The 20,450-nt window shown below is 42.2% G+C and overlaps 1 protein-coding gene across 2 annotated transcripts in view; it reads left to right on the top strand.

Moving 5' to 3' along the window:
* The window catches only part of LOC132815497 (protein FAM135B-like), a 369,978-nt gene that overhangs the window by 240,199 nt on the left and 109,329 nt on the right, over positions 1 to 20,450 (top strand). For both annotated transcript variants that reach the window (XM_060824465.1, XM_060824467.1), the window contains exon 8: positions 17,199 to 17,352. In XM_060824465.1, the coding sequence (XP_060680448.1) occupies positions 17,199 to 17,352 (154 nt within the window). The remainder of the gene's footprint in view (positions 1 to 17,198; positions 17,353 to 20,450) is intronic.

Genomic DNA, 20,450 nt, shown 5'->3' with positions numbered 1-20,450 from the left:
CTGTTACTTCATGCCACCCCTGGCCAACATCTCTGGCTCAGGCTTGCTACAGTGCTCCAGCAAACCTCAGCACAGGCTGGTAGAGCAACACCTGGTTCTCCCCTTGGGGACACTGCAGCCTTCTGGACTCAATATCGATTTTAGGCTTTGAGCGCCTTCTCCCACACGGGTCCTATTATCACATTGGCTGCGATCATAAACAGCTGTCAGCCACAAATGGTCCCTGTTAGCAGCAAATGAATCTCCCGGGCTGGCCTCTCCCCACTTCTTTGTCTGCCCCAACTATTTTTCTCTCTCTCTGGGCTTGACCCCCTGGGCTCTCTCCTCCTCCTCCCCACGTCATCTTCATTATATATACCAACCTTTTCTGAGCCACAATTGGCTCTGATGATGGGTGACTGGACTTGAAGAGTTGATTCTGCTTTCGCTTCACAGATGCTGCCAGACCTGCTGAGTGTTTTCCAGAACTTCCTCACATGTCCTTCTAAACCTTTGAGGCTGAACTTCCTGTTTTGTGCCTTTGGAACAAATAATTACCCATGTCGAATTTGTTGTGAAAACTCATAAGAGGAAGATAGTCTTCCCACAGTAGCACGCCCCAGTCTTCTCACCACTTACATCTTCTTGCATGATTATATGCTCTACTGAATAGCTATGGAAATATCTACACCCTTCTTTCCCCAGAAACAGAATAATGCACAAGAAAAATAACTTGATGAAATGTGGGAGGATTGCCAGTGATGATTTATACTCTATTTGGGCATGACCCAGAGGTTGAATGAAGGTGAAACTGACCGGGGTGGTAGTAAAATGAACAAAAAGCAAGATGGTTTGATTAAATTAAATTAAAACCATGTTCATCTTGGCTGTGTTTTCCAAATGTTACTTTGTAACTGTCAGAGTGGTTTCAGATCAGAGATACAAGTGCTTTGAAGCTGGCCTCCAGAAAATGAATTGTCACTTTGATCACAGAAATCAGGCCATCATGGCAATTATTTCCTTCATGAATAATCAGAGCAAACATGTGAAAGCAAAGTTAAACAGATGTGATTTTATCTAATGCCTTACAGTAAGAAATGTAGGAAATTGTCAGAAAACATATTAAATTATACAGCAAGTCTGAATTAAAACCACGCTGTGGTAACAAAAGAAGTTAAAGATTGCATTCGATCAAAGACTTTGAAGGATACCAGAAAAAGCACTAAATCTGAGGAATGGGAATATCTTAGAAACCAGCAAGGGAGGGACAAGAAACTGATTAAGGAAGGCCAGAAAGAATATGAAAGGTGAACAGTAAAAGCTCCAGTAGGTATATGGTTAGGAAACAATTATCGAAATTAATCAGAGATTCATGCCAGGTTAGGATAGGAGAATTTGTAATTGGGAACAGGGTGGTGAAAGTACCTTTGTGTCAGACTTCATTGAAGAAGATACAGAAAATCTCCATAAATACCAGGTGATCAAGAGACTTGCAAAACTGAGGAACGAAAAGAATTTATGATTTGGAGATGTCAGTGTTGGACTGGGGTGGACAAAGTTAGAAATCGCACAACACCAGGTTATAGTCCAACAGTTTAATTGGAAGCACTAGATTTTGGAGCGCTGCTCCTTCATCAGGTGGTTATACTCCACTTGATCACCTGGTATTTTTTTAAAAAACTAAATTTTTGAGAGGTAGGCATCAATGGCTAGGCCAGCATTTATTGTTGATCGCCAATTGCTCTGAAGATGGTATTGAAGAACTGTCTTCTTGAACGGCTGCAATCTGTTTAGGTATATTCATGGTGCTGTTAGGAAGGGAATTCTAGGATTTTCACTCAGTGATAGTGAAGGAACGGCAATATATTTTGAGGTCAGGATGTTGGGTGGCTTGGAGAGGGACTTGCAGGTGCTGGTGTTCCCTTGCACCTACTGTCTTTATCCTTTTAGATGTTAAATATTATGCATTTGGAAGTTGCTGTCAGAGAAGCTTTGATAAGTGACTGCAATGCGCTTTGAGATGGTAAATGCTTTTGCCACTGTGCAATGTTAGGAATGGAGGAAATGTTGAAGGTGTGACAATCAAGCAACCAACTTTATCCTAGATGGTGTCAAGCTTTGTGAGTGTCAAGTTCCTTCAGTGTTACTGGATCTCCCCTCATCCAGACAAGTAGGTTCCATCACACTCCTGGCGTGCATTGGAGATGGCAGACAAGTTTTAAGGAGTGAGAAGATGAATTGGCATCTGTGGAATTCCTAGCTTTTTCACATGGTCTTGTAGCTATTGTATTTATGTGGCTTGTCCCGTTCAGTTTCAGGTCAATGTTCACTTCAAGAATGTTGGGTGGCATGGTGGCTCAATGGTTAGCACTGCTGCTTCACAGCGCCAGGAACTTGGTTCAGTTCCAGCCTTGGGTGACTGTCTGTGTGGAGAATGCACATTCTCCCTGTGTCTGTGTGGGTTTCCTCTGGGCGCTCCGGTTTCCTCCCCCAGTCCAAAGATATGCAGGTTAGGTGGATTGGCCATGCTAAATAGTCCCACCATGTCCAGGGTTGTGCAGGTTAGATGGATTAATCCTGGTTAATGTAAGGCTATGGGGATAGGGTGAGAGGCTGGGTCTGGGTAGGATGCTCTTTAGAGGGTCGGTGCAGACTCAATGAGCTGAATAGCCTCATTCTGCACTGTAGGGATTCTGTGATTCTCTGAAGATGGTTAATTCAGTGATGGTAATGCCATTGAAATTTAAAGGAGTGATGATTAGATTCTCTGTTATTTGAAATGACCATTGTTTCTACAGAAAGGAAAGGCAAGGGCAGCAAGTCCAGGAAACTCTGGATGTCAGGGAATATCACCAGACTGATAAAGACGAAACAAGGATCCGTATATCAGGTGCAGCACATTAAAAAAAAAACAGTGGAGGCCCTTCAAAAGTACAGAACGCGTAGGAGTTTGCTTCAAAACTGAATTGGAACGGCAAAATGTCTTTGACAAATAGGATCAAGAAAAGCCCCGAGGCTTTTGATAAGTATATCAACAGGAAGAGGTTTACCAGGGAAAGAGTGGGACCTGTTATTGACATGTTATTGGGCAGCACGGTGGCACAGTGGTTAGCACTGCTGCCTCATAGCGCCAGAGACCCGGGTTCAATTCCCGCCTCAGGCAACTGCCTGTGTGGAGTTTGCACATTCTCCCCATGTCTGTATGGGTTTCCTCTGGGTGCTCAGGTTTCCTCCCACAGTCCAAAAATGTGCAGATTAGGTGAATTGGCCATGCTAAATTGCCCATAGTGTTAGGTGAAGGGGTAAATGTAGGGCAATGGGTCTGGGTGGGTTGCTGTACGGAGGGTCGGTGTGGACTTGTTGGGCCAAAGGGCCTGTTTCCACACTGTAAGAAAAGATTGACAAGAATGTTGCCAGGGTTGGAGGATTTGAGCTATAGAGAGAGGCTGAATAGGCTAGGGCTGTTTTTTCCCTTGGAGCATCAGAGGCTGAGGGGTGACCTCATAGAGGTTTACAAAATCATGAATGGCATGGATAGGATAAATAGACAAGGTCTTTTCTCTGGGGTCAGAGAGTCCAGAACTAGAGGGCATAGGTTTAGGGTGAGAAGGGAAAGATATAAAAGAGACCTGAGGTGCAACTTTTTCACACAGAGGGTGGTACATGTATGGAATGAGCTGCCAGAGGAAGTGGTGGAGGCTGATACAATTGCAATACTTAAAAGGCATCTAGATGGGTATATGAATAGGAAGTGTTTGGAGGGATCTAGGGTGGGTGCTGGTTAAGTGGGACTAGATTAGGTTGGGATGTCTGGTCGGCAAGGACAGGTTGGACCGAAGGGTCTATTTCCGTGCTGTACATCACTATGGCTCTGAGTCTGTGTCTAAGATCAGAAGACGTATGTCTAAATTGAGGAGTAACTTGTTTAGAGAGGATTGGAGAAAAAGATTTTCCATCCAGAGGGTTGTCGAAATATGGAACGTGAGGGTGAGGGTAAGGGTGGTGTAGGCAGGTACTCTCAGAACATTTAAGATGCATCTGGATGAGAACTTAAAATTCCAGGGTGTAGTAGACAATGGACCAAATGCAGGTGACTGGGATTCATGTAGTTTGATATCTGTTGGTTGGTATAGATGTGGTGGGCAGTCGGGCCTGTTTATGTGCTGTATGACTCTATGACTTTTGGAGTCGGCAGAGAATGGGAACTGGAGCATACTCAATGAGCTTTCACTGTTGAGAGTCAAAGAACTTTGGGAGGTAAAAACAAGCAATATAAAGTTGTTGCTGCTGTTCCTTTATGTATTCTTGAATTCACTGCACAGTGACCAAGTTGTCTGGGCTCTCTCAATGAATTCTTTGTGATGCTTGGTTTTCATTACAGTGAAAACATCGGCTTGGGGCAGAGATTGTCTCGACAATGCTGAAGAAACTGTATGCCATTTGTTGTGTAAATTATTGGATCTCTTGTGCTGTTTCTGTCCATCATTTATTGTTTGTGTCATGATTTTATACTGTATGATTGTGATCAGCTGCCTCCAAGATCGCAAAGATTTGTTGAAATTTCACTTCAGCTAAAGCTTTGCTTTATGCTAGATTTTGTTGTGTATCTCCTGGTTGCTTTTGTCTCACCAGTCTTGGTTTTTCCTGGTGGAAAGACCAAGGACCTCTTTGCAAGTCCTTTGTTGTTGTGGACTTTAGGTTCAACCAGCCACCAGGCAAACTGAGGGCAGCACAGTGCCTCAATGGTTAGCACTGCTGCTTCACAGCACCGGGAACCTGTGTTTGATTCCACCCTTGGGCAACTGTCTGTGTGGAGTTTGCATGTTCTCCCTGTGTCTGCATGGGTTTCCTCTGGGTGCTCCAGTTTCCTCCCACAGTCCAAAGACGTACAGGTTAGGTGAATTGGCTGTGCTAAGTTGCCATAGTGTTCAGGAATGTGTAAACTAGGTATATTATTCAGGGGAAATTTAGAGTAATAGGCCAGGGGAATGAGTCTGGGTGGGTTACCCTTCGGAAGGTTGGTGTGGACTTATTGTGCCAAATGGCCTGTTTCCACATTGTAGGGATTCTATGTATGTATTTCAAACCATAGGGCTGAAGTCTGTGAGATTTGAGTGAAGTTCTAACTTGAAAGAGTAAGATTGGTGAGATCTTTGATGTTAATTTACTTGTTTAGGTTGCCTTCACTGTTTGGGAGTCAGGTCGATGAGATAAGGTGGTGACTGGTCTTGCAACCAGCAGTACCTATCATGGTTTGAGCTGCATGGACTCCTCTACTGTCCCATGCTGAGTGATGACATAGTTGAACAAGTGCCAGTGTTTGGACTTAGACTGTTGCCACAAAATCTTGTCTTGTTGATGAAACAGTGTTGGTGATAAGAAGTTCATGTCTGAAACATGCTGAAAAGAGGAGGGTTCTGTTGGAGTCTGATATTCCTGCTGTTTCCTTGTCAATTACACACTTCCAGGGATTTGCATTCTTCCAAACTCTGGCATTGAAATGCCCAAGAAAAACAATTTAGTGCCTACTTAGATTCGGGCTAGTATTTGCTCAAGGTCAGTGTAGAATCTATTTTAGGTTTTGTCTGTTCCCTCATGGTAAGAGGATGTGATCTGATGGCACTGACTTGCTGATTCCCCTTTGGACTGAGCTGGACAGTCGTGAAGTCCTTGCTTATCCCACCAGGAGATTACTGAGGTAGCAGACAAGCTCATGTTTGATGCTGAAACCCACTCCGTGGTGGTGATATTCCTTTGGTACCTATGCTGCTTGCTTTCTCTGTCAGCTTTCATCGATATGCCGTGTCTCACTTAGGCCAGCAATGTCACTGTTGGAGCCCCTGAGTTCCTAAGCTGTGATACACTCAGATGATGTGCTGACCTTCCAGCTACAGCATTTATGTGACTGGTGAAGGTTGTCAGTGTTGACTGAGTGATGAACTGGTTGTAATGCCATTTAATGAAAGGAAGGGAGGATGCGAACAAGAAATAGAACAGAGGTTGAGAAGATCAGTTGAAATTCACAATTTTGGAAAAAGATTCAGTACTTTCCGTCAAAGATAGCCCCTTTCCATCTATGCATTTAATTTAATTTGATTTGTGCAATTAAAACAGTAAACTGCTTTAGGGCCTACAGGTTGGGACTCAGCATGCTGGGGCTCCTGTCATGAGGGTATAAACGCCGTGAGCCACCGTGTTTAGCAGGCTAGATGAGTACAACATTTGTCCTGTTGACCCTGAAAATTGCAATTGATAATATTACATCTGATTTCCATTTCTAATCAACTTCCTGCCAAAAACAAGGGGGCAAGCTACATAGGGTGGCAAGGTGGCTCAGTGGTTAGCACTGCTGCCTCACAGCACCAGGAACCCAGGTTTGATTCTGACCTCAGGCAACTGACTGTGGAGTTTGCACATTCTCCCCGTGTCTGCGTGGGTTTCCTCCGGGTGCTCCGGTTTCCTCCCACAGTCTAAACGTGTACAGGTCAGGTGAATTGGCCATGCTAAATTGCCCACAGAGTTAGGTGCATTAGTCAGAGGGAAATGGGTCTGGGTGGGTTACTCTTTTCGGAGGGTCGGTGTGGACTTGTTGGGCTGAAGGGCCTGTTTCCATACTGGAGGGAATCTAATCATTCCTTTAGAGGCTGCCAGAAAATTGCTTCAGTATAAACACTCAATCGCAGAACAGCAAGGACATAGCAATAGAGGTAGATTACTATGCAGCATTGTTGCAATATGTTGTAGAACAGTATAAAATTAGAAATGCATGCATGTAGGTAGTACAGCACATGTTGCGTGGTTTTTACCCAAATCTGTGAATTTGGGTTCAAGGCAGACTGTTGAATAGAAGAACAAGTCAAGAACGGTCTTCTGGCGTGGGCTTTTTGTACTATGGTTTGCTACGCATAAATGCCATATGGAGACTAAATTCTACATTGCATGATTTTCATATTCTAATCTCACTACTAAATTATTGAAAGCCTATTTCATAAATTGCATTAACTAATGCTGGCTGGTATGCCTCACATGGGAAAGGGCCCTTGCTGATTTGGCCAGCATTTATTGCCCATCCCTGAATACCCTCAGGAAGATGGTTGCTTGCCACCTTTTTGCATTTCTGAGGTCCATCGCATGTAGGCACATTCAGAAAGAGATTTTGACCCAGCGGCAGTGAAGAAACTGTGATATAATTCAAAGTCAGGTTTGAGTATGGCTTGGAAGGGAATGTGCAAGCAGCTACAACTGAGTAAGAACGAGCGAACCGGTTGCCCTCTTTTCAAACTCCTTAGTTTATCCCAACTAAGGTTTAAATTCTTTTTAGGATGAGACTGTGTATCTCCCTGAGCTACTTAAGCCTTTCCAATTCCAAGGAAACTGTTTCCTGAGGCTGCAGAATCTCTGGTCCTCACTGGTACCCATTTAAAATACTGACTGTTGCTGCCTCATAGCTGGTCGTACTTGCCTCATGCAAGTGTGAGTAAAGTTCATGGGCTTTTACTGTTAACCTACTCTGCCACAGTATTCATTGTTGGATTGGCTACTTTAACTGATACGCCGACCATTTGAAAGAAATATAAATGGCTTCAGCTTCATCAAACTTGGGATTACACGGCAAATTTCAATATCTCAGCCCTGAATTAAGGTGGTTTCCTAAATTGTCTTTAATGAGCATATTGGGATTCTCCCTTCTTAGCACACATATCTAATGGCTAAACCCACCTCACCTGCATCTCCCTGGAGACAATGGGCAATTTAGCATGGCCAATCCATCTAATCTGCACACCTTTTGCACTGTGGAAGGAAATTAGAGCGTCTGGATGAAACAGATACAAACACAGGGAAAATGTGCAAACTCCACCACAGGCTGGAATCGAACCTGGCATCCCTGGCACTGTGAGGTAACAGTGCTAACTACTGAACCCCTGTGTAGCTTCATCTCTATGTTATTTCCTAGAATTCTCTTTTTCCTGTTTTTTTTTCTGCTGAAATTTTAGTCCTGCTATCTGCGACTCTGAATGTTCCTGTATGTTTCAGTATCTTCAGCTTCTGTCTGCAGATGTTTACTGCCCATTCTGCAATTTCTGTTTTGTAGCTTTCAGACAGAACACCACCTTGAAGTGTCTTGCAGCACCTTCTGAATTCTACAAGGCCAGTGCCCTAACTTATAATGAGTTTTCGTAGCCTATTCCACGAAGGCATTAACATCAAAACTGGACCTCCTAGCTCTTTATTTTTGCAGACCTCAGAAAAGCTATTTGCTGCTTTCTTTTAAGTAGCTTTCAAAGGAAAAAAATATTCTTTTGTTAAGCTATGAGAACTCTCAGATTTAAATCTCCAATTTACTTTGCAACCTGGTGAATGGAAATATACCAACTCCTTTCTTTTCAACCTTCATGGCCAGTCAACAAAAATAACATCTAACATAAGGCTATACCTCTTCCCTAATTGAAATGTAGCGAACTACTTTTACAGTAAACAATAAGGAGCAATCACAAGGTTTCCATGAGTGAAAGAACAAGCAATGTTATTGCTTCTTAAACAACAATCAGAATACCCGGGTGCCGTGAAGGTCTTCTTGTTGCCCCAGTGGTAGTGTCCCTACTCCTGGTTCAGGAGAACCTCTTTCAAGTCCCAGCTGCTACAGAGGCGTGTAATAACATCCCTGATTAGAAAAATACTTTTTTTAAAAATTCCCATTGAAACTCTTGAAAAAACAATTTGGGAAGATCAGTTGGAGATAGGTCCTCACTACACGTAGACTGGAGAAATGGAAATGGGCTGCTTGTCCGATCACAGGATGGTTTTCTCCTATAGTAGCTGCTCGTAGGTTCACTAATGAACCCAGGAGCATCAGAACCAGCACAGAGTGGGACAGGTCAGGTTCAGGAGCTGCCTTTTTACTGGCAATGGGATGGGGGAAGCCAGGATCAACTTTATGCCAGCATCGGCGTCTGCCGGGTCCACTAGTGATAGTGAAGTTGGGGTTTGACAAGCTGCAAAGAAGGTCAGGAAAACTGTGAGGGAGGTTGGAGGAGACCGGGAGGTGGCAGGGCAGTGAAGAAAACAGGAAGGCTACCAAGTAGGTGACAGGCAGGCTGCAACAAGATAGTGGGATAAAGCGAGGCTGAAAAGTGAGTGGAGTGGAGTGAGGAGAAAATTATGGGGTAGAAAATCTCAAGAGGAGTCCTCAAAAAAAAAGTACTGTGCAGGAACCCCAAGAAAAATAATTAAGATCCACCAACAAGTAGACCGTCTTCTTGCAGTTGGGGCCTGGGGCCTCAGGCACATACACAAAGTATGTACATACATACGTACAGAGGTTCAAAATTAAAAGGTGATAGTCCCTGTGCCATGGAAGATAAAAGATCAGACAACATCTGTTTTGTAGCTTTCAGATAGAACAATCTTATGTCCTTTGGGTATCCTTCATGCTTAAGGTTTTAAGCTGAACCCATGGTTAGTTAGTTGTCTTTTTTTTTAAGCTGTCAAGGCCAGTTGTAAGTATTACAATTACCCTTTACGTTCTCAGTTTTCTGATGTTTCATTCCAGTACATGCAGGCAGGCTGGACATGTTGCTCCTTGGGGAGCACAGAGCTTTCTCAGCCTGTGTTCAGCACTGTGTTGTTAACTGCACCCCCTCTGGTCTAACAAAGAAAGACCTTCTTGAATTAGCAGCTGGTTTTGTAAATTCTCTTGTCTGCTGAGGTTATGTTTACAGACTTCATAATTTCAAGTGATGTTTCATCTCCGAGGAAGAAAATTCTCATCACAATGTAAATCAGATAAGAGATGAGGATCTTTAATGCTTCCCATGGGGGATGGCAATCTGGTTTCATTTCCCTTGGTGAACAAAAATTAATTTCAGATTACTCTGTCTTTATAGGTTAATGGATTTTGGTTTCATGAAACTTGGCCTTTTTTTAATTCAATCATGTGATGTGGGCATCACTGGTTAGGCTCGGATTTACAGCCCATCACTAATTATCCAGAGGGTGGTTAAGGTGTGGGTCCACAGTTGCATGTTGGCCAGACCTGGTAAGGATAACAAGTTTCCTTCCTTTAAAGACGTTAGTGAAATAGATGTATTTTTAGAACAATCGACACTGGTTACATGGTGCCATTATACTAGCTTTTTCTCTTGTCTTCAGCTTTTCTTTTCCATTCAGATTTCACCACCTGCTCAGAACATTAGCCTGGGATTCTGGATACTTAGTGACATTCCTACCATGCCACAGCTTCCCCCCCCCCCAATTGTTCCCTTCAGGCCTACAAATATGTTTTCTGCCCCTTGGTGTTGCTTATCTCTAATCATACAGGTTCCATATCATGATTTTCTGAATCAATATCCTTCTTCACAATTCCATTGATGTGTTCTTTACTAACAATGCTACCACACCTCCCTTCCCTTTATGGCTGTCCTTTCTAAATAAGAATACAGCTGGATGTTTAGTTCCCATTTTGGTCTCCCTTAGCCATGTCTTCATAATTGTAGCTATATCTGTCTGCGCTGCTAATTAATCAATCTTGTTGGGAATGTTCTATGCATTGAGACACAAAGTCTTTCGAGGTGTCCTTTAAACATTGTTAGTCATCTTAGTTTTCTTTTGTACTGTCGCCATATTTATTTTTCGCATATGATTTTTCTGCCTTCCATTTTTGCTTCTTACTTTCCTATGTTTTGTTTCTGTCCTTGTTCTCTTATTTCTGCCTCCCTGCTCTGGTTCCCATCCCTCTACCATTCTTGTCTAAGTCTTCCTAACTTGAGAATGCCTCTTCAAGAACATTGGCAACAGTCCTGCCCAGACGCAACTCATCCAGCTTCTTAATCAGTTCCTTCCCTCAAACCAATTCTGGTGTCCTACGATTCTGAATTCCTCCCTCCTATGCTATTTCTCCAGCCACACATTCATATAGTATACCCTATTAATTCTATTCTCATTAGATTTGATTTGGTTTATTGTTGTCTTATGTACCGAGGTAGAGTGAAAAGCTTTGTTTTGCGTGAAGTACAGGCAGATCATAATATACAAGTACATACAGTTCATAGGGTGTTGAGACAGAGCATGGCATACAAGGTTATGGCTGCACAGGAGGTGCGCAAAAACAAGATCGACCTTAGATTTGACATTAGAGAGATTCATTCATCAGTCTAATTATGGTAGAGAAGTTCTTGAACCTGTTTGTATGTGTGTTGAAGGTTCTGTATCTTCTGCCTGACAGAAGAGATTGGAAGAGAGCATTACTGTGGGTGGGAGGGGGTCTTTGATATTGGTGGCCTTTCCATGGCAACGAGAAGTATAGATGGAGTCTATGGATGGGCGGTTGGCATTTGTGATGACCTGGGCTGTGTGCACAATTTTCTGTAGTTTCTTAGAATCCTGGGCAGAGCAGTTGCTGTATCAAGCTATTATGTACCTGATAGAATGCTTTCTATGGTGCATGTGTAAAAGTTAGTGAGGGTCTGTATGGACATGCCAAATGTCCTAAGGTGCCTGAGGAAGAGGTGTTGTTGTGCCTTCTTGACCGTCACATCCATGTGGGAGATCCATGGCAAATGGTTAGTGATCATTACTCCTAGGAACTTGACATTGTCAACTCTCTCCATCTCAGTTCCATTGATGTAGACAGGGGCACATCTCCTGCTTTTTTCCGGAAGTCAATGATTAGTTCTTTTGTTTTGCTGACATTGAGGGAGAGATTGTTATTATGGCAACATGACACCAAGCATTGTATTTCCTTCCTGTATTCTGACTTATCATTTTTTGATATCTGGCATACAATGGTGGTGTCATCAATGACCTTGTAGATGGCATTTATGCATAATTTGGCCACAGAGTCATGAGTGTATGAGGAGGACAATGGAGGGTTGAGTACACATCTTTGCGCAATGCCAGTGTTGGGGATTATCATGGAGGAGCTGATCTCTTATTGAGATCTGTGGGTCAGAACGCTGAGAATCCAGTTGCAGCAGGTAGAACTGAGACCTAGATCCTGGAGTTTTGAGGGTGGAGTATTGAAGGTGGAGCTGTAGTCAAAAAGTAGGAGCCTGATGTAGATATCGCTATTATCTCGATGTTCCAGGATGAATGTAGGGCTAGGGAAATGGTTGCACTCTGTCCAACAAAAAGGTCCTTTGGAGCAAGTGATGAGCTGAACCAATTACCCATTCTACGTTGAGAATTCTTGACATCTAGCTTGTTGGGCACATTTTGTAAGTTATAAATTGAGTATTAATGAGGCAAATTGCTATGTTAATAAGGCATTTAGCAAGCTCTATTCCCCCTTAATTGGCTACTCACCTCTGCCGAGCAAGAGACTCACATTACTGAACAGGTTATTGCTGTGTAAGAGCTGCTTGGTAGTACAATTGATGACTCCCTCCATCGGTTTGCTGATACCAAAAGCAGATTGAGGCAATAATTGGCTGATTTGGTTTTGTCCTGCTTTTTGAATACAAGACATACATGGGTAAGTTTCCACGGTATTAGGTTAATGCCAATGTTATAACTTAACTGGAACAGCTGGGCCAGGAGTACAGTTGGTTCTGGGCCATAAGTCTTCATGTTCTTGCCAGATTGTTGTGAGGGCACATAAACCTTCGCCGTCCAGTGCCTCCTCCAGCTGTTTTTTAATGTCACATGGAGTGAATTAATTTGGCTAGAGACTGGCATCTGTGATGCTAAGGACCTCAGATCACCCACTTGGCACTTCTGGCTGAGGATTGTTGAGTCTTTTGTGTCTACTGGAAACTGGATTATGGGAGAATTTAAAACCTTCTACCTCACTCAGAATGGACAGCAGAGGTTCAGAATTCAGGGAATAATGGATGTTACATACAGCAAATTTGGACACCCTGTTGCGAATGTTGCACTTCTGTTTTAACCACATGGCTTTGAGGCATCTGATTAATCTGCTGTGGAGAAGCAGATCAGTGATTCTATTCAAATAAAGCTGCATCCCTCGGAATTTGGCAGGTATTTAAATCTAACACCGTAGACTGTGATTTCCAGGGCTCAGGAAACCTGGCAGCTAAAAGATTATATGTAAACTGCCAAGTGCGATATTTAAATGCTTCCCTGGGCCCTCCAGCTAATACTCTGAAATTTTTAGTCCATTCTCCACCCTCCCAGCCTGCAATCTCCTAGTCTGCCCATCTTCCTGTTTCTCAGTATAACCAAATCTTTGTGAATGTGCACCGTTCCTCAATTTGCCTGTGACTGAAACCCAGTATCTGTCATGGTCACATTGAATAGCAGAGAAGGTTTTACAGTCCATATGGTCTTCTCCTGCTCCTATTTCTTATGTTCTAACATTCGTATGTATCTGTTTTTAAATAAGACAGCCTCTTGCTGGCTTTCCAAGCCAGTGGAGTTAATTAAAGAGCAAAAACAAAATGCTTTTGAGACAGAAGATATGGCTTGGTTCTTGATCAATACTTTGAATCTGTCTGCAGTGGAGTGGGACCGTAAACCGTAGTGAGGTAAAAGAGAAGGTTGAGGCTAGTACAGAATTAAAAAGTCCAAGTTAACTTGACCAGGCAGGCGAGAGCATGGCAAGGACCGAGGCTGATGGTGAGCTGCCTTCTTAAACCACTGCAGGTTTTAGAGTTTAGAGACACCCACAATGCTATTAGGAAAGGAGCTCTAGGGTTTAGGCTCAGCAACACTGTGGGAAAAGTGAAGATGTTCCACGTCAGGGTGATGTGTGGCTTGAAAAGAAACTTGCAGCTGGCGGTGTTGCTTCACTTGCCCTTCTAGGTGTTAGAGGTTGCAGGTTCAGAAGGGGAGCCTTGTTGCAGTGCATTTTATTGATGAGATATGGTGCTACCACAATGTTTGGTGGTGAAGGAACTGAATGTTGATGAAAGGGGTACCAGTCAAGTGGTCTTCTTTGCCCTGGATGTTATGAAGTTTCTTGAGTGTTTTTGGAGCTGCACTCATCCAGACTAATGGAGAGTATTCCAGTACACCCTTGACTTTGACTTGTAGATGTTGGGCAGGCTTTGGGCAATTCAGGGGTGAGTTACTTGCCACAGAATTCCTGGTCTCAGACCAGCTATTTGAGCCACAGTATTATTTTGGTCAAGTTCAGTTCCTAGTTAATGGTAACTAACAGGACGTTGGTAGAGGGAGGTTCAGCAATGGCTAGAATTTGTCCTGTTGAAGGTAACTGTTGCCTGACTGTAGTGGATGTGATGGTTGCTTGCCAGAACAGCCAAAGCCCCAGGTGTTGTCCTGGTCGTGCGATGTATGAATAGAGACTGTTTCAGTTTTTGTGATGTCGAAGATGGTGCTGAACATTGTGAAATCATGGCAAATGTTTGGATTCTGACGTTAGTCAGCACAGGGTCATTCATGAAGCAGCTGAAGATGTTCGAGTCTGCAACACAGCCTTGAGAAGAATTTATACTGATGTCATGGGGCTGAGCTGATTTAGCTTTCAACAGTCACCTTTGTGTTCGATATAAATCCAACCAATGAAGAGTTCTTTTTTACTCTGATTCCCATTGATTCTAGACTTACTAATGCTCCTTGATGCCACAAGTTGCCTTGATGTCAAAGGCAAACACTCCCACATCACCTCTGAAGGTCAACTATTTTGTCCATATTTGCAGCAAGGGTGTAATGACACCCGAGAGTAGGCCTGGCAGAACCCAAACTGAGTGTCAGTGAGCAGGTTGTTCCTTTCCACATGCTGTTTGATGACTCCCTCCAATGACTTTGCCGATGATCAAGATTAGACTGACAGGGCAGCAATTCACTGGGTAGGATTTGTTCTGCCCTTTGTACACAGGATATACCTCGACAAATCTCTGCACTATCTGGTAATGTTGGAGCTGGAATGGGACAGCCTGCCTAGGAGTACAGCTAGTTCATTAGCATAAGTTTTCAGTGCTGTTCAGTTCATCGGAGATGTGGTATTTTTACTTTGCACAGCAAATACAAATATTGCACAGAATCATGAATTTACTCACTTTCAAACTTTGTCATGAGTTTCAATTTATTATAATTATCTCTCTAAGTAATCTGCAATGCTTTATTTTCTCTGTATTCCCAGTTTCAGTTGTCCCTACTCTTCAGTATTGTGTCTAATTTAATTAATAAACTTGTAATTTTTTTCTGCTGATTAATGCACTTTGATCATCAGAATTGCCTCTCATCTGTTATTACAGACAAACTCTCATTTTACAATATCATTAATCAGCAATAATAGTTTGTTTTCCTCACCTCAGTTAACTGGACTTTGTGTTACACTTCAGTTTGCTTGGGTTCCTACTGAGATGTTTTACAACATTATGCCACATCTGGTAGCCCTCCTATTAGAACTAGTTTGAATTGCTGTTGATTGGAGAAGTTTGAAAGTTATATATGTATGGTTTTCTGGGTGACTCTCTCAAGGATTAAAATTGTTTTGATTTTAATTTATCTCATGCTGGAGAGAGTAAATCTGCTGAATTTCATTATGTTCAATATTATACCAAATTGGAATGTGATTGATTTTAATGGAGGCTTATTACAGGATAAACTTCTATTCATGTAAATGTAGACACGTAAATTGTTTTTAGAAAAAGTATATATATTTCTGTCTGCAGGTTTTTCCACTTTACATGCTCCATCTCATCATGAGTAAGGTTCCATGACACTGGGAGTCCATTGGTATCCTTCCCACATTTTCATCTTTAAAGATTAAGTGTAGACAATTACATTTATTCTGGAAAGAGAGCGTTAAAGCCTAATTTGATTCTATCTTCATTCAATATCCACGTGGTCACAGGGAACAGAGGAAATTCAGTGGCTTCCATTTGGTGTCTTTGAAATCACTAGAATTGCTAAGTTAAAGGACCAGCTTTAACCTGTGCTGTTCCTGCTTTGAAATCTTCAGCATTCTTTTTCGTTCATACATGGGATATGGGTACCACTGGATGGGCCAGCATTTATTACCCACCCCCAGTTGCACTTGAGGAACTGGTAGTGAGCTACGACGAATACAGATTATCTTTTCAGGTTATGCCATGCTTTGAGGAGATTTCGACTAACACTTGCATTCTCTCTCCATCAATTTGTTTTTCTTCAAAGATGAAATCTTATCAGCTTGGGAAAATAAGTGATTCCTTCAAATAAGGTGTTGCTGTTTATTTTTAATATTGCTTAAATGTTTTGTGGGTGAATTGGGACAGTTTCTCTAAATTAGGCCATTGAAGTGTCACTCCCCAACTCAAAATGAGTAAAACTCAACCACTGTTTTTCACAGTTAAAAATCACATGACACCAGGTTATAGTCCAACAGGTTTAATTGGAAGCACTAGCTTTCGGAGCGTGGCTTCTTCATCAGGTTGTTGTGGAGGACACAATTGTAAGACACAGAATTTATAGCAAAAGTTTAGTGTGATGTAACTGAAATTATACATTGAGTAATACCTTGATTGTTTGTTGAGACTTTCATCTGTTCAAATACCATGATAGTTTCACTTCTTCCATGTGTAAATCACAAAACGTTTTTTAAAAGTTACATTCTCAGGTTAACTGTAACAATGGGTGTTCGCCAGACAACATGTTGAAGGTGTTAGCCCCTGTGTTCTCTGTCTGTGCCATAATGTTTAGACTGATTCTAATCTAAACGCATCCAAATCATGACTATTTTTTGCCATTACCAAGGCATGCAACTTCTTTGTAAAAGTTGAGAAAGCTCTTTGGAAGACCCAAGCCCTTAGTCAAGCCAATGGTAAGGTTGATAGGAATCCAAGAAAAATAATGTCAAGATTGACCTTTAAATCTTATAACTGTTCCAAGATGGGGAATAGTGAAGGAAGGGAAGAGTTCCCCAGATTTGATCCCAGGAATGATGATTTGCAGTTGGTTATGTTGAGAGTTGGAAACTGACAATGCAAGGAGAGGGCCAGATGTGGAAGACACAATATTTGTTGTGAAGGAGGAACAAAAGAGAAAAGCTCTGAGAAGCACTGACAATGCTGAAAAACAGCAAAAGCAAAGTCAGAACAGAAAAGGTGCATCCTACAGATGACTTAGTCATGAACTATGCATTGTTCTTTTAACATGAAGTGTTACAATTCTGTTTGTTGCATGGAAAAATGTCGGATTTCTTTAATTGTGTCCATACCTGGTCCATCTTGGCTATGGTTATCTTGCTTTCATTAATAAGAAGTGTTGAGCATGAAATTCTGTTCTCTCATATCAGACGTTTTTATTCTTTCTATTAGGGGAACACAAATGTCACCTCTGAGGATTGTATGCAGCATGTATACCGATGGCATGAAAATCTCTGCCGAACTTTACTTTCTGCTTACAAAGGACTTCTTTGCTACTTCAGTGCAATCATGAAACAGATCCCAGAACTTCATCAGATTCAACTGGGTAAGAGAAGTGGATTTTAAAGTGTAATATTGCTGTTGTCTTCCACGTCACCGCTTCAGCTTCCCCTGCTAAACTGCAGTTTCACTGGTATCAATTATACCATACTGTGAGGCCAGGCATTGTCATGGTTATGTTACTGAGCTGAGAGAATATGGGCTCAAATTTCACTCCAGGTTTGGGAAATGTATTTTTTGGACCATTTGCAACTTGTACAACCTGAACCCATGACCTCTCATTTCACTACCATGTTTTCAAGCCCTGTGGATCTGAATAATCAAGATTCAGGTCTGCTACCTTCCTGGGGACGGGGAGGGATGAGTGCTGGTGAGATTAGAAAGCCCATTAGGGTTGTTGCCTGTGCCCCTACATCAATTTATATGCCTCTCCACATTCCCTTATCCGCCCCACCTTATCATTCAGGCCACTTCATCCAAATTTACAATATTAGGGCGGCACGATGGCTCAGTGATTAACACTGCTGCCTCACAGTGCCGGAGTGCCAGGTTTGATTCCAGCCTTGGGCAATTGTCTGTGTAGAGTTTGCACATTCTTCTCATTTCTGTGTGGGTTTCCTTCGGGTATTCTGGCCTGCTATGTTTTTCCAGCACGACATTTTTCAACCGTAGTTCTTTGTGCATTAGTCGGGGGTGGGGGGGGGAGATGGGGATGGTGGGGTGGTGGGTTACTGTTCGGAGGGTCGGTGTGAACTTGTTGGGCTGAAGGTAATCTAATCTAGAAGTCATGGGAAAACAATGGGAAGGCTTTGAAATGGGCATTCAAAAATAAACCCCAATCAAATAAAGATATCACACAATAAACCTCCATTTGCACTGCTTTGAAAAGATTTAAAGAAAGTTTATATTTTTTCAACTGGTCACTGAGTTGTAAAAAACAAACATCTAGTCATTAACCATGCTAAAGGCCAATAATTATCCATCAATTTATGAAAGCTACCAAAATGGAGAAACAGCCCTTTGCTTAGTTAAACACATTAATAGTATCTGAGACTTAGTCAAGCATTCATGAAAGGCTCGCCCATCAAGACAATCCATGCATGCACAGCAGATAGCTAGGGGTATTTTTTTAAGCCTCATCAAACAACCTCAAAGAATTCTAAGATCCAGCAAAGTTTTTTGTAAAGCTATGGGGCTATAAACATTTCAATCATTTCAGATCATGCCAAAGTAATTATCCAGCCCAGTTCTATACCATTTGAATGTAGAGGCATCATACTTTCACAATTAGAAAAAGTACTCTTGTAGCTTAGCATGTGCACAATGTTGGTCAGTACAATTGTCAATCTGCCTTGCAGGACAGTGCCCAATGATCGATCACTTCAGTTAACACACGTCTAACTTAGAAGTCCAAATCCAACCGTGAGATTTAAATATTTTGTCAAAATATTTGACACTTACCTGCCAGAATGTTTCCACAATTGACATTGGTTAGGCCACTTTTGGAATATTGCATGCAATTCTGGTCTCCTTCCTATCCAAGTGAAACTTGAAAGGATTCAAAAGATTTACAAGGACGTTGCCATTGTTGGGGTATTTGAGCTATAGGGAAAGGCTGAATAGGCCGGGGCTGTTTTCTATGGAGCATTGAAGGCTGAGGGGTGACCTTATAGAGGTTTATAAAATCATGAGGGGCATGGATAGGGTAAATAGACAAAATCTTTTCCCTGGGGTGGGGGAGTCTAGAACTAGAGGGCACAGGTTTAGGGTGAGAGTGGAAAGATATAAAAGAGACATAAGGGGCAACTTTTTCACGCAGAGGGTGGTACATGTATGGAATGAGCTGCCAGCGGAAATGGTGGAAGCTAGTAAATTTGTAACACTTAAAAGGCATCTGGATGGGTGTATGAATAGGAAGGGTCTGGAGGGGTGTGGGCCGGATCCTGGCAAATGGGACTAGATTGGGTTGGGATATCTGGTCGGCATGGACGGGTTGGATGGAAGGGTCTGTTTCCATGCTGTATTTCTCTATGACTCTGATCAACATGTTTCCAGAGGCTGTCAAAATCTGCATCACCCAATGAAAATATATGGTACTTGCAAGCAAACTTTTCCCTTGGCCTGTCAATGGTGACCTAGGCATCACTGACTGTGCACACAAAATCACAAACTCCTCACTCCCCCACCCCCACCTCAACTACTTCCTTCTTTGGAAAGTTTATTTAGGTACCTTTTTAGGAGGCAATTCATGTTTTTGGTTGAGTGACTTCGTTTTTGACAATTTTCACTTACATTCCTTATTTCTTTGGGAGACAAAGATTCATACTTACAACTTCAAATCAGATGGTAACTTGAGAATATCATTTCAGTGTTATAAAATCTGTAAATTTTTACAACTTCTCAATTTTTCAATACAATTGTCCATGCAGCTATCAGACTACAATTAAAATCGAATTGTTCTACATGATGTCCTTTCGATATATAATTCCAATCCCACACCAATGGTATTGACACTTAACTCAACTCTGAATTGGCTGCTGCCACCCTCCCCTTCCCAGGATTATTTTGGTTGGGCAATAAATGCAGTCCTTGCCAATGATTCACTTCTTGAGAATGTCCAAATGGCATTTCATACTGAGAAACATATTCTGTATAAGTAATGTCAGAAGTGGGATTTGAGCCTGTGTGCCTTTAAAATGACTGAGGAAGAAGTGAGGACTGCAGATGCTAGAGATTAGAGTTGAAAAGTTTGGCACTGGAAAAACACAGAAGGACAGGCAGCATCCGAGGAGCAGGAGAATTGGTATTTCGAGCATATGCCCTTCGTCAGGAATTTTGGGGTTTATGCCCAAAACATCAATTCTCCTATTTCCCGGATGCTGTCTGACCTATTGTGCTTTTCCAGCACCACACTTTTCAACTATTTTTTAAATGACCACTAGCATTTGGCAAGGCACAAGTTAAGAGTCCTAGCATCCTAAATCACTCATCTGTCCTTGCATAGAGTTACTGCTTCCATGTTGTGTCCATAACCTTGCCTTTTTTAACTGCCACCCATCTCTCATTGCTTACTCTTGCTGCATAAATACAATATGAGGGTTGAAGGAAATTGACATATACGTGTGGCCTCTTTTTCTACTTTGA

The sequence above is a fragment of the Hemiscyllium ocellatum genome, chromosome 4 (assembly GCF_020745735.1).
Source record: "Hemiscyllium ocellatum isolate sHemOce1 chromosome 4, sHemOce1.pat.X.cur, whole genome shotgun sequence".
In the NCBI taxonomy this organism is placed as follows: domain Eukaryota; kingdom Metazoa; phylum Chordata; class Chondrichthyes; order Orectolobiformes; family Hemiscylliidae; genus Hemiscyllium; species Hemiscyllium ocellatum.
The sequence above is the reverse complement of the archived record's forward strand: the minus strand, read 5'-3'. Positions and strand labels throughout refer to the sequence as shown.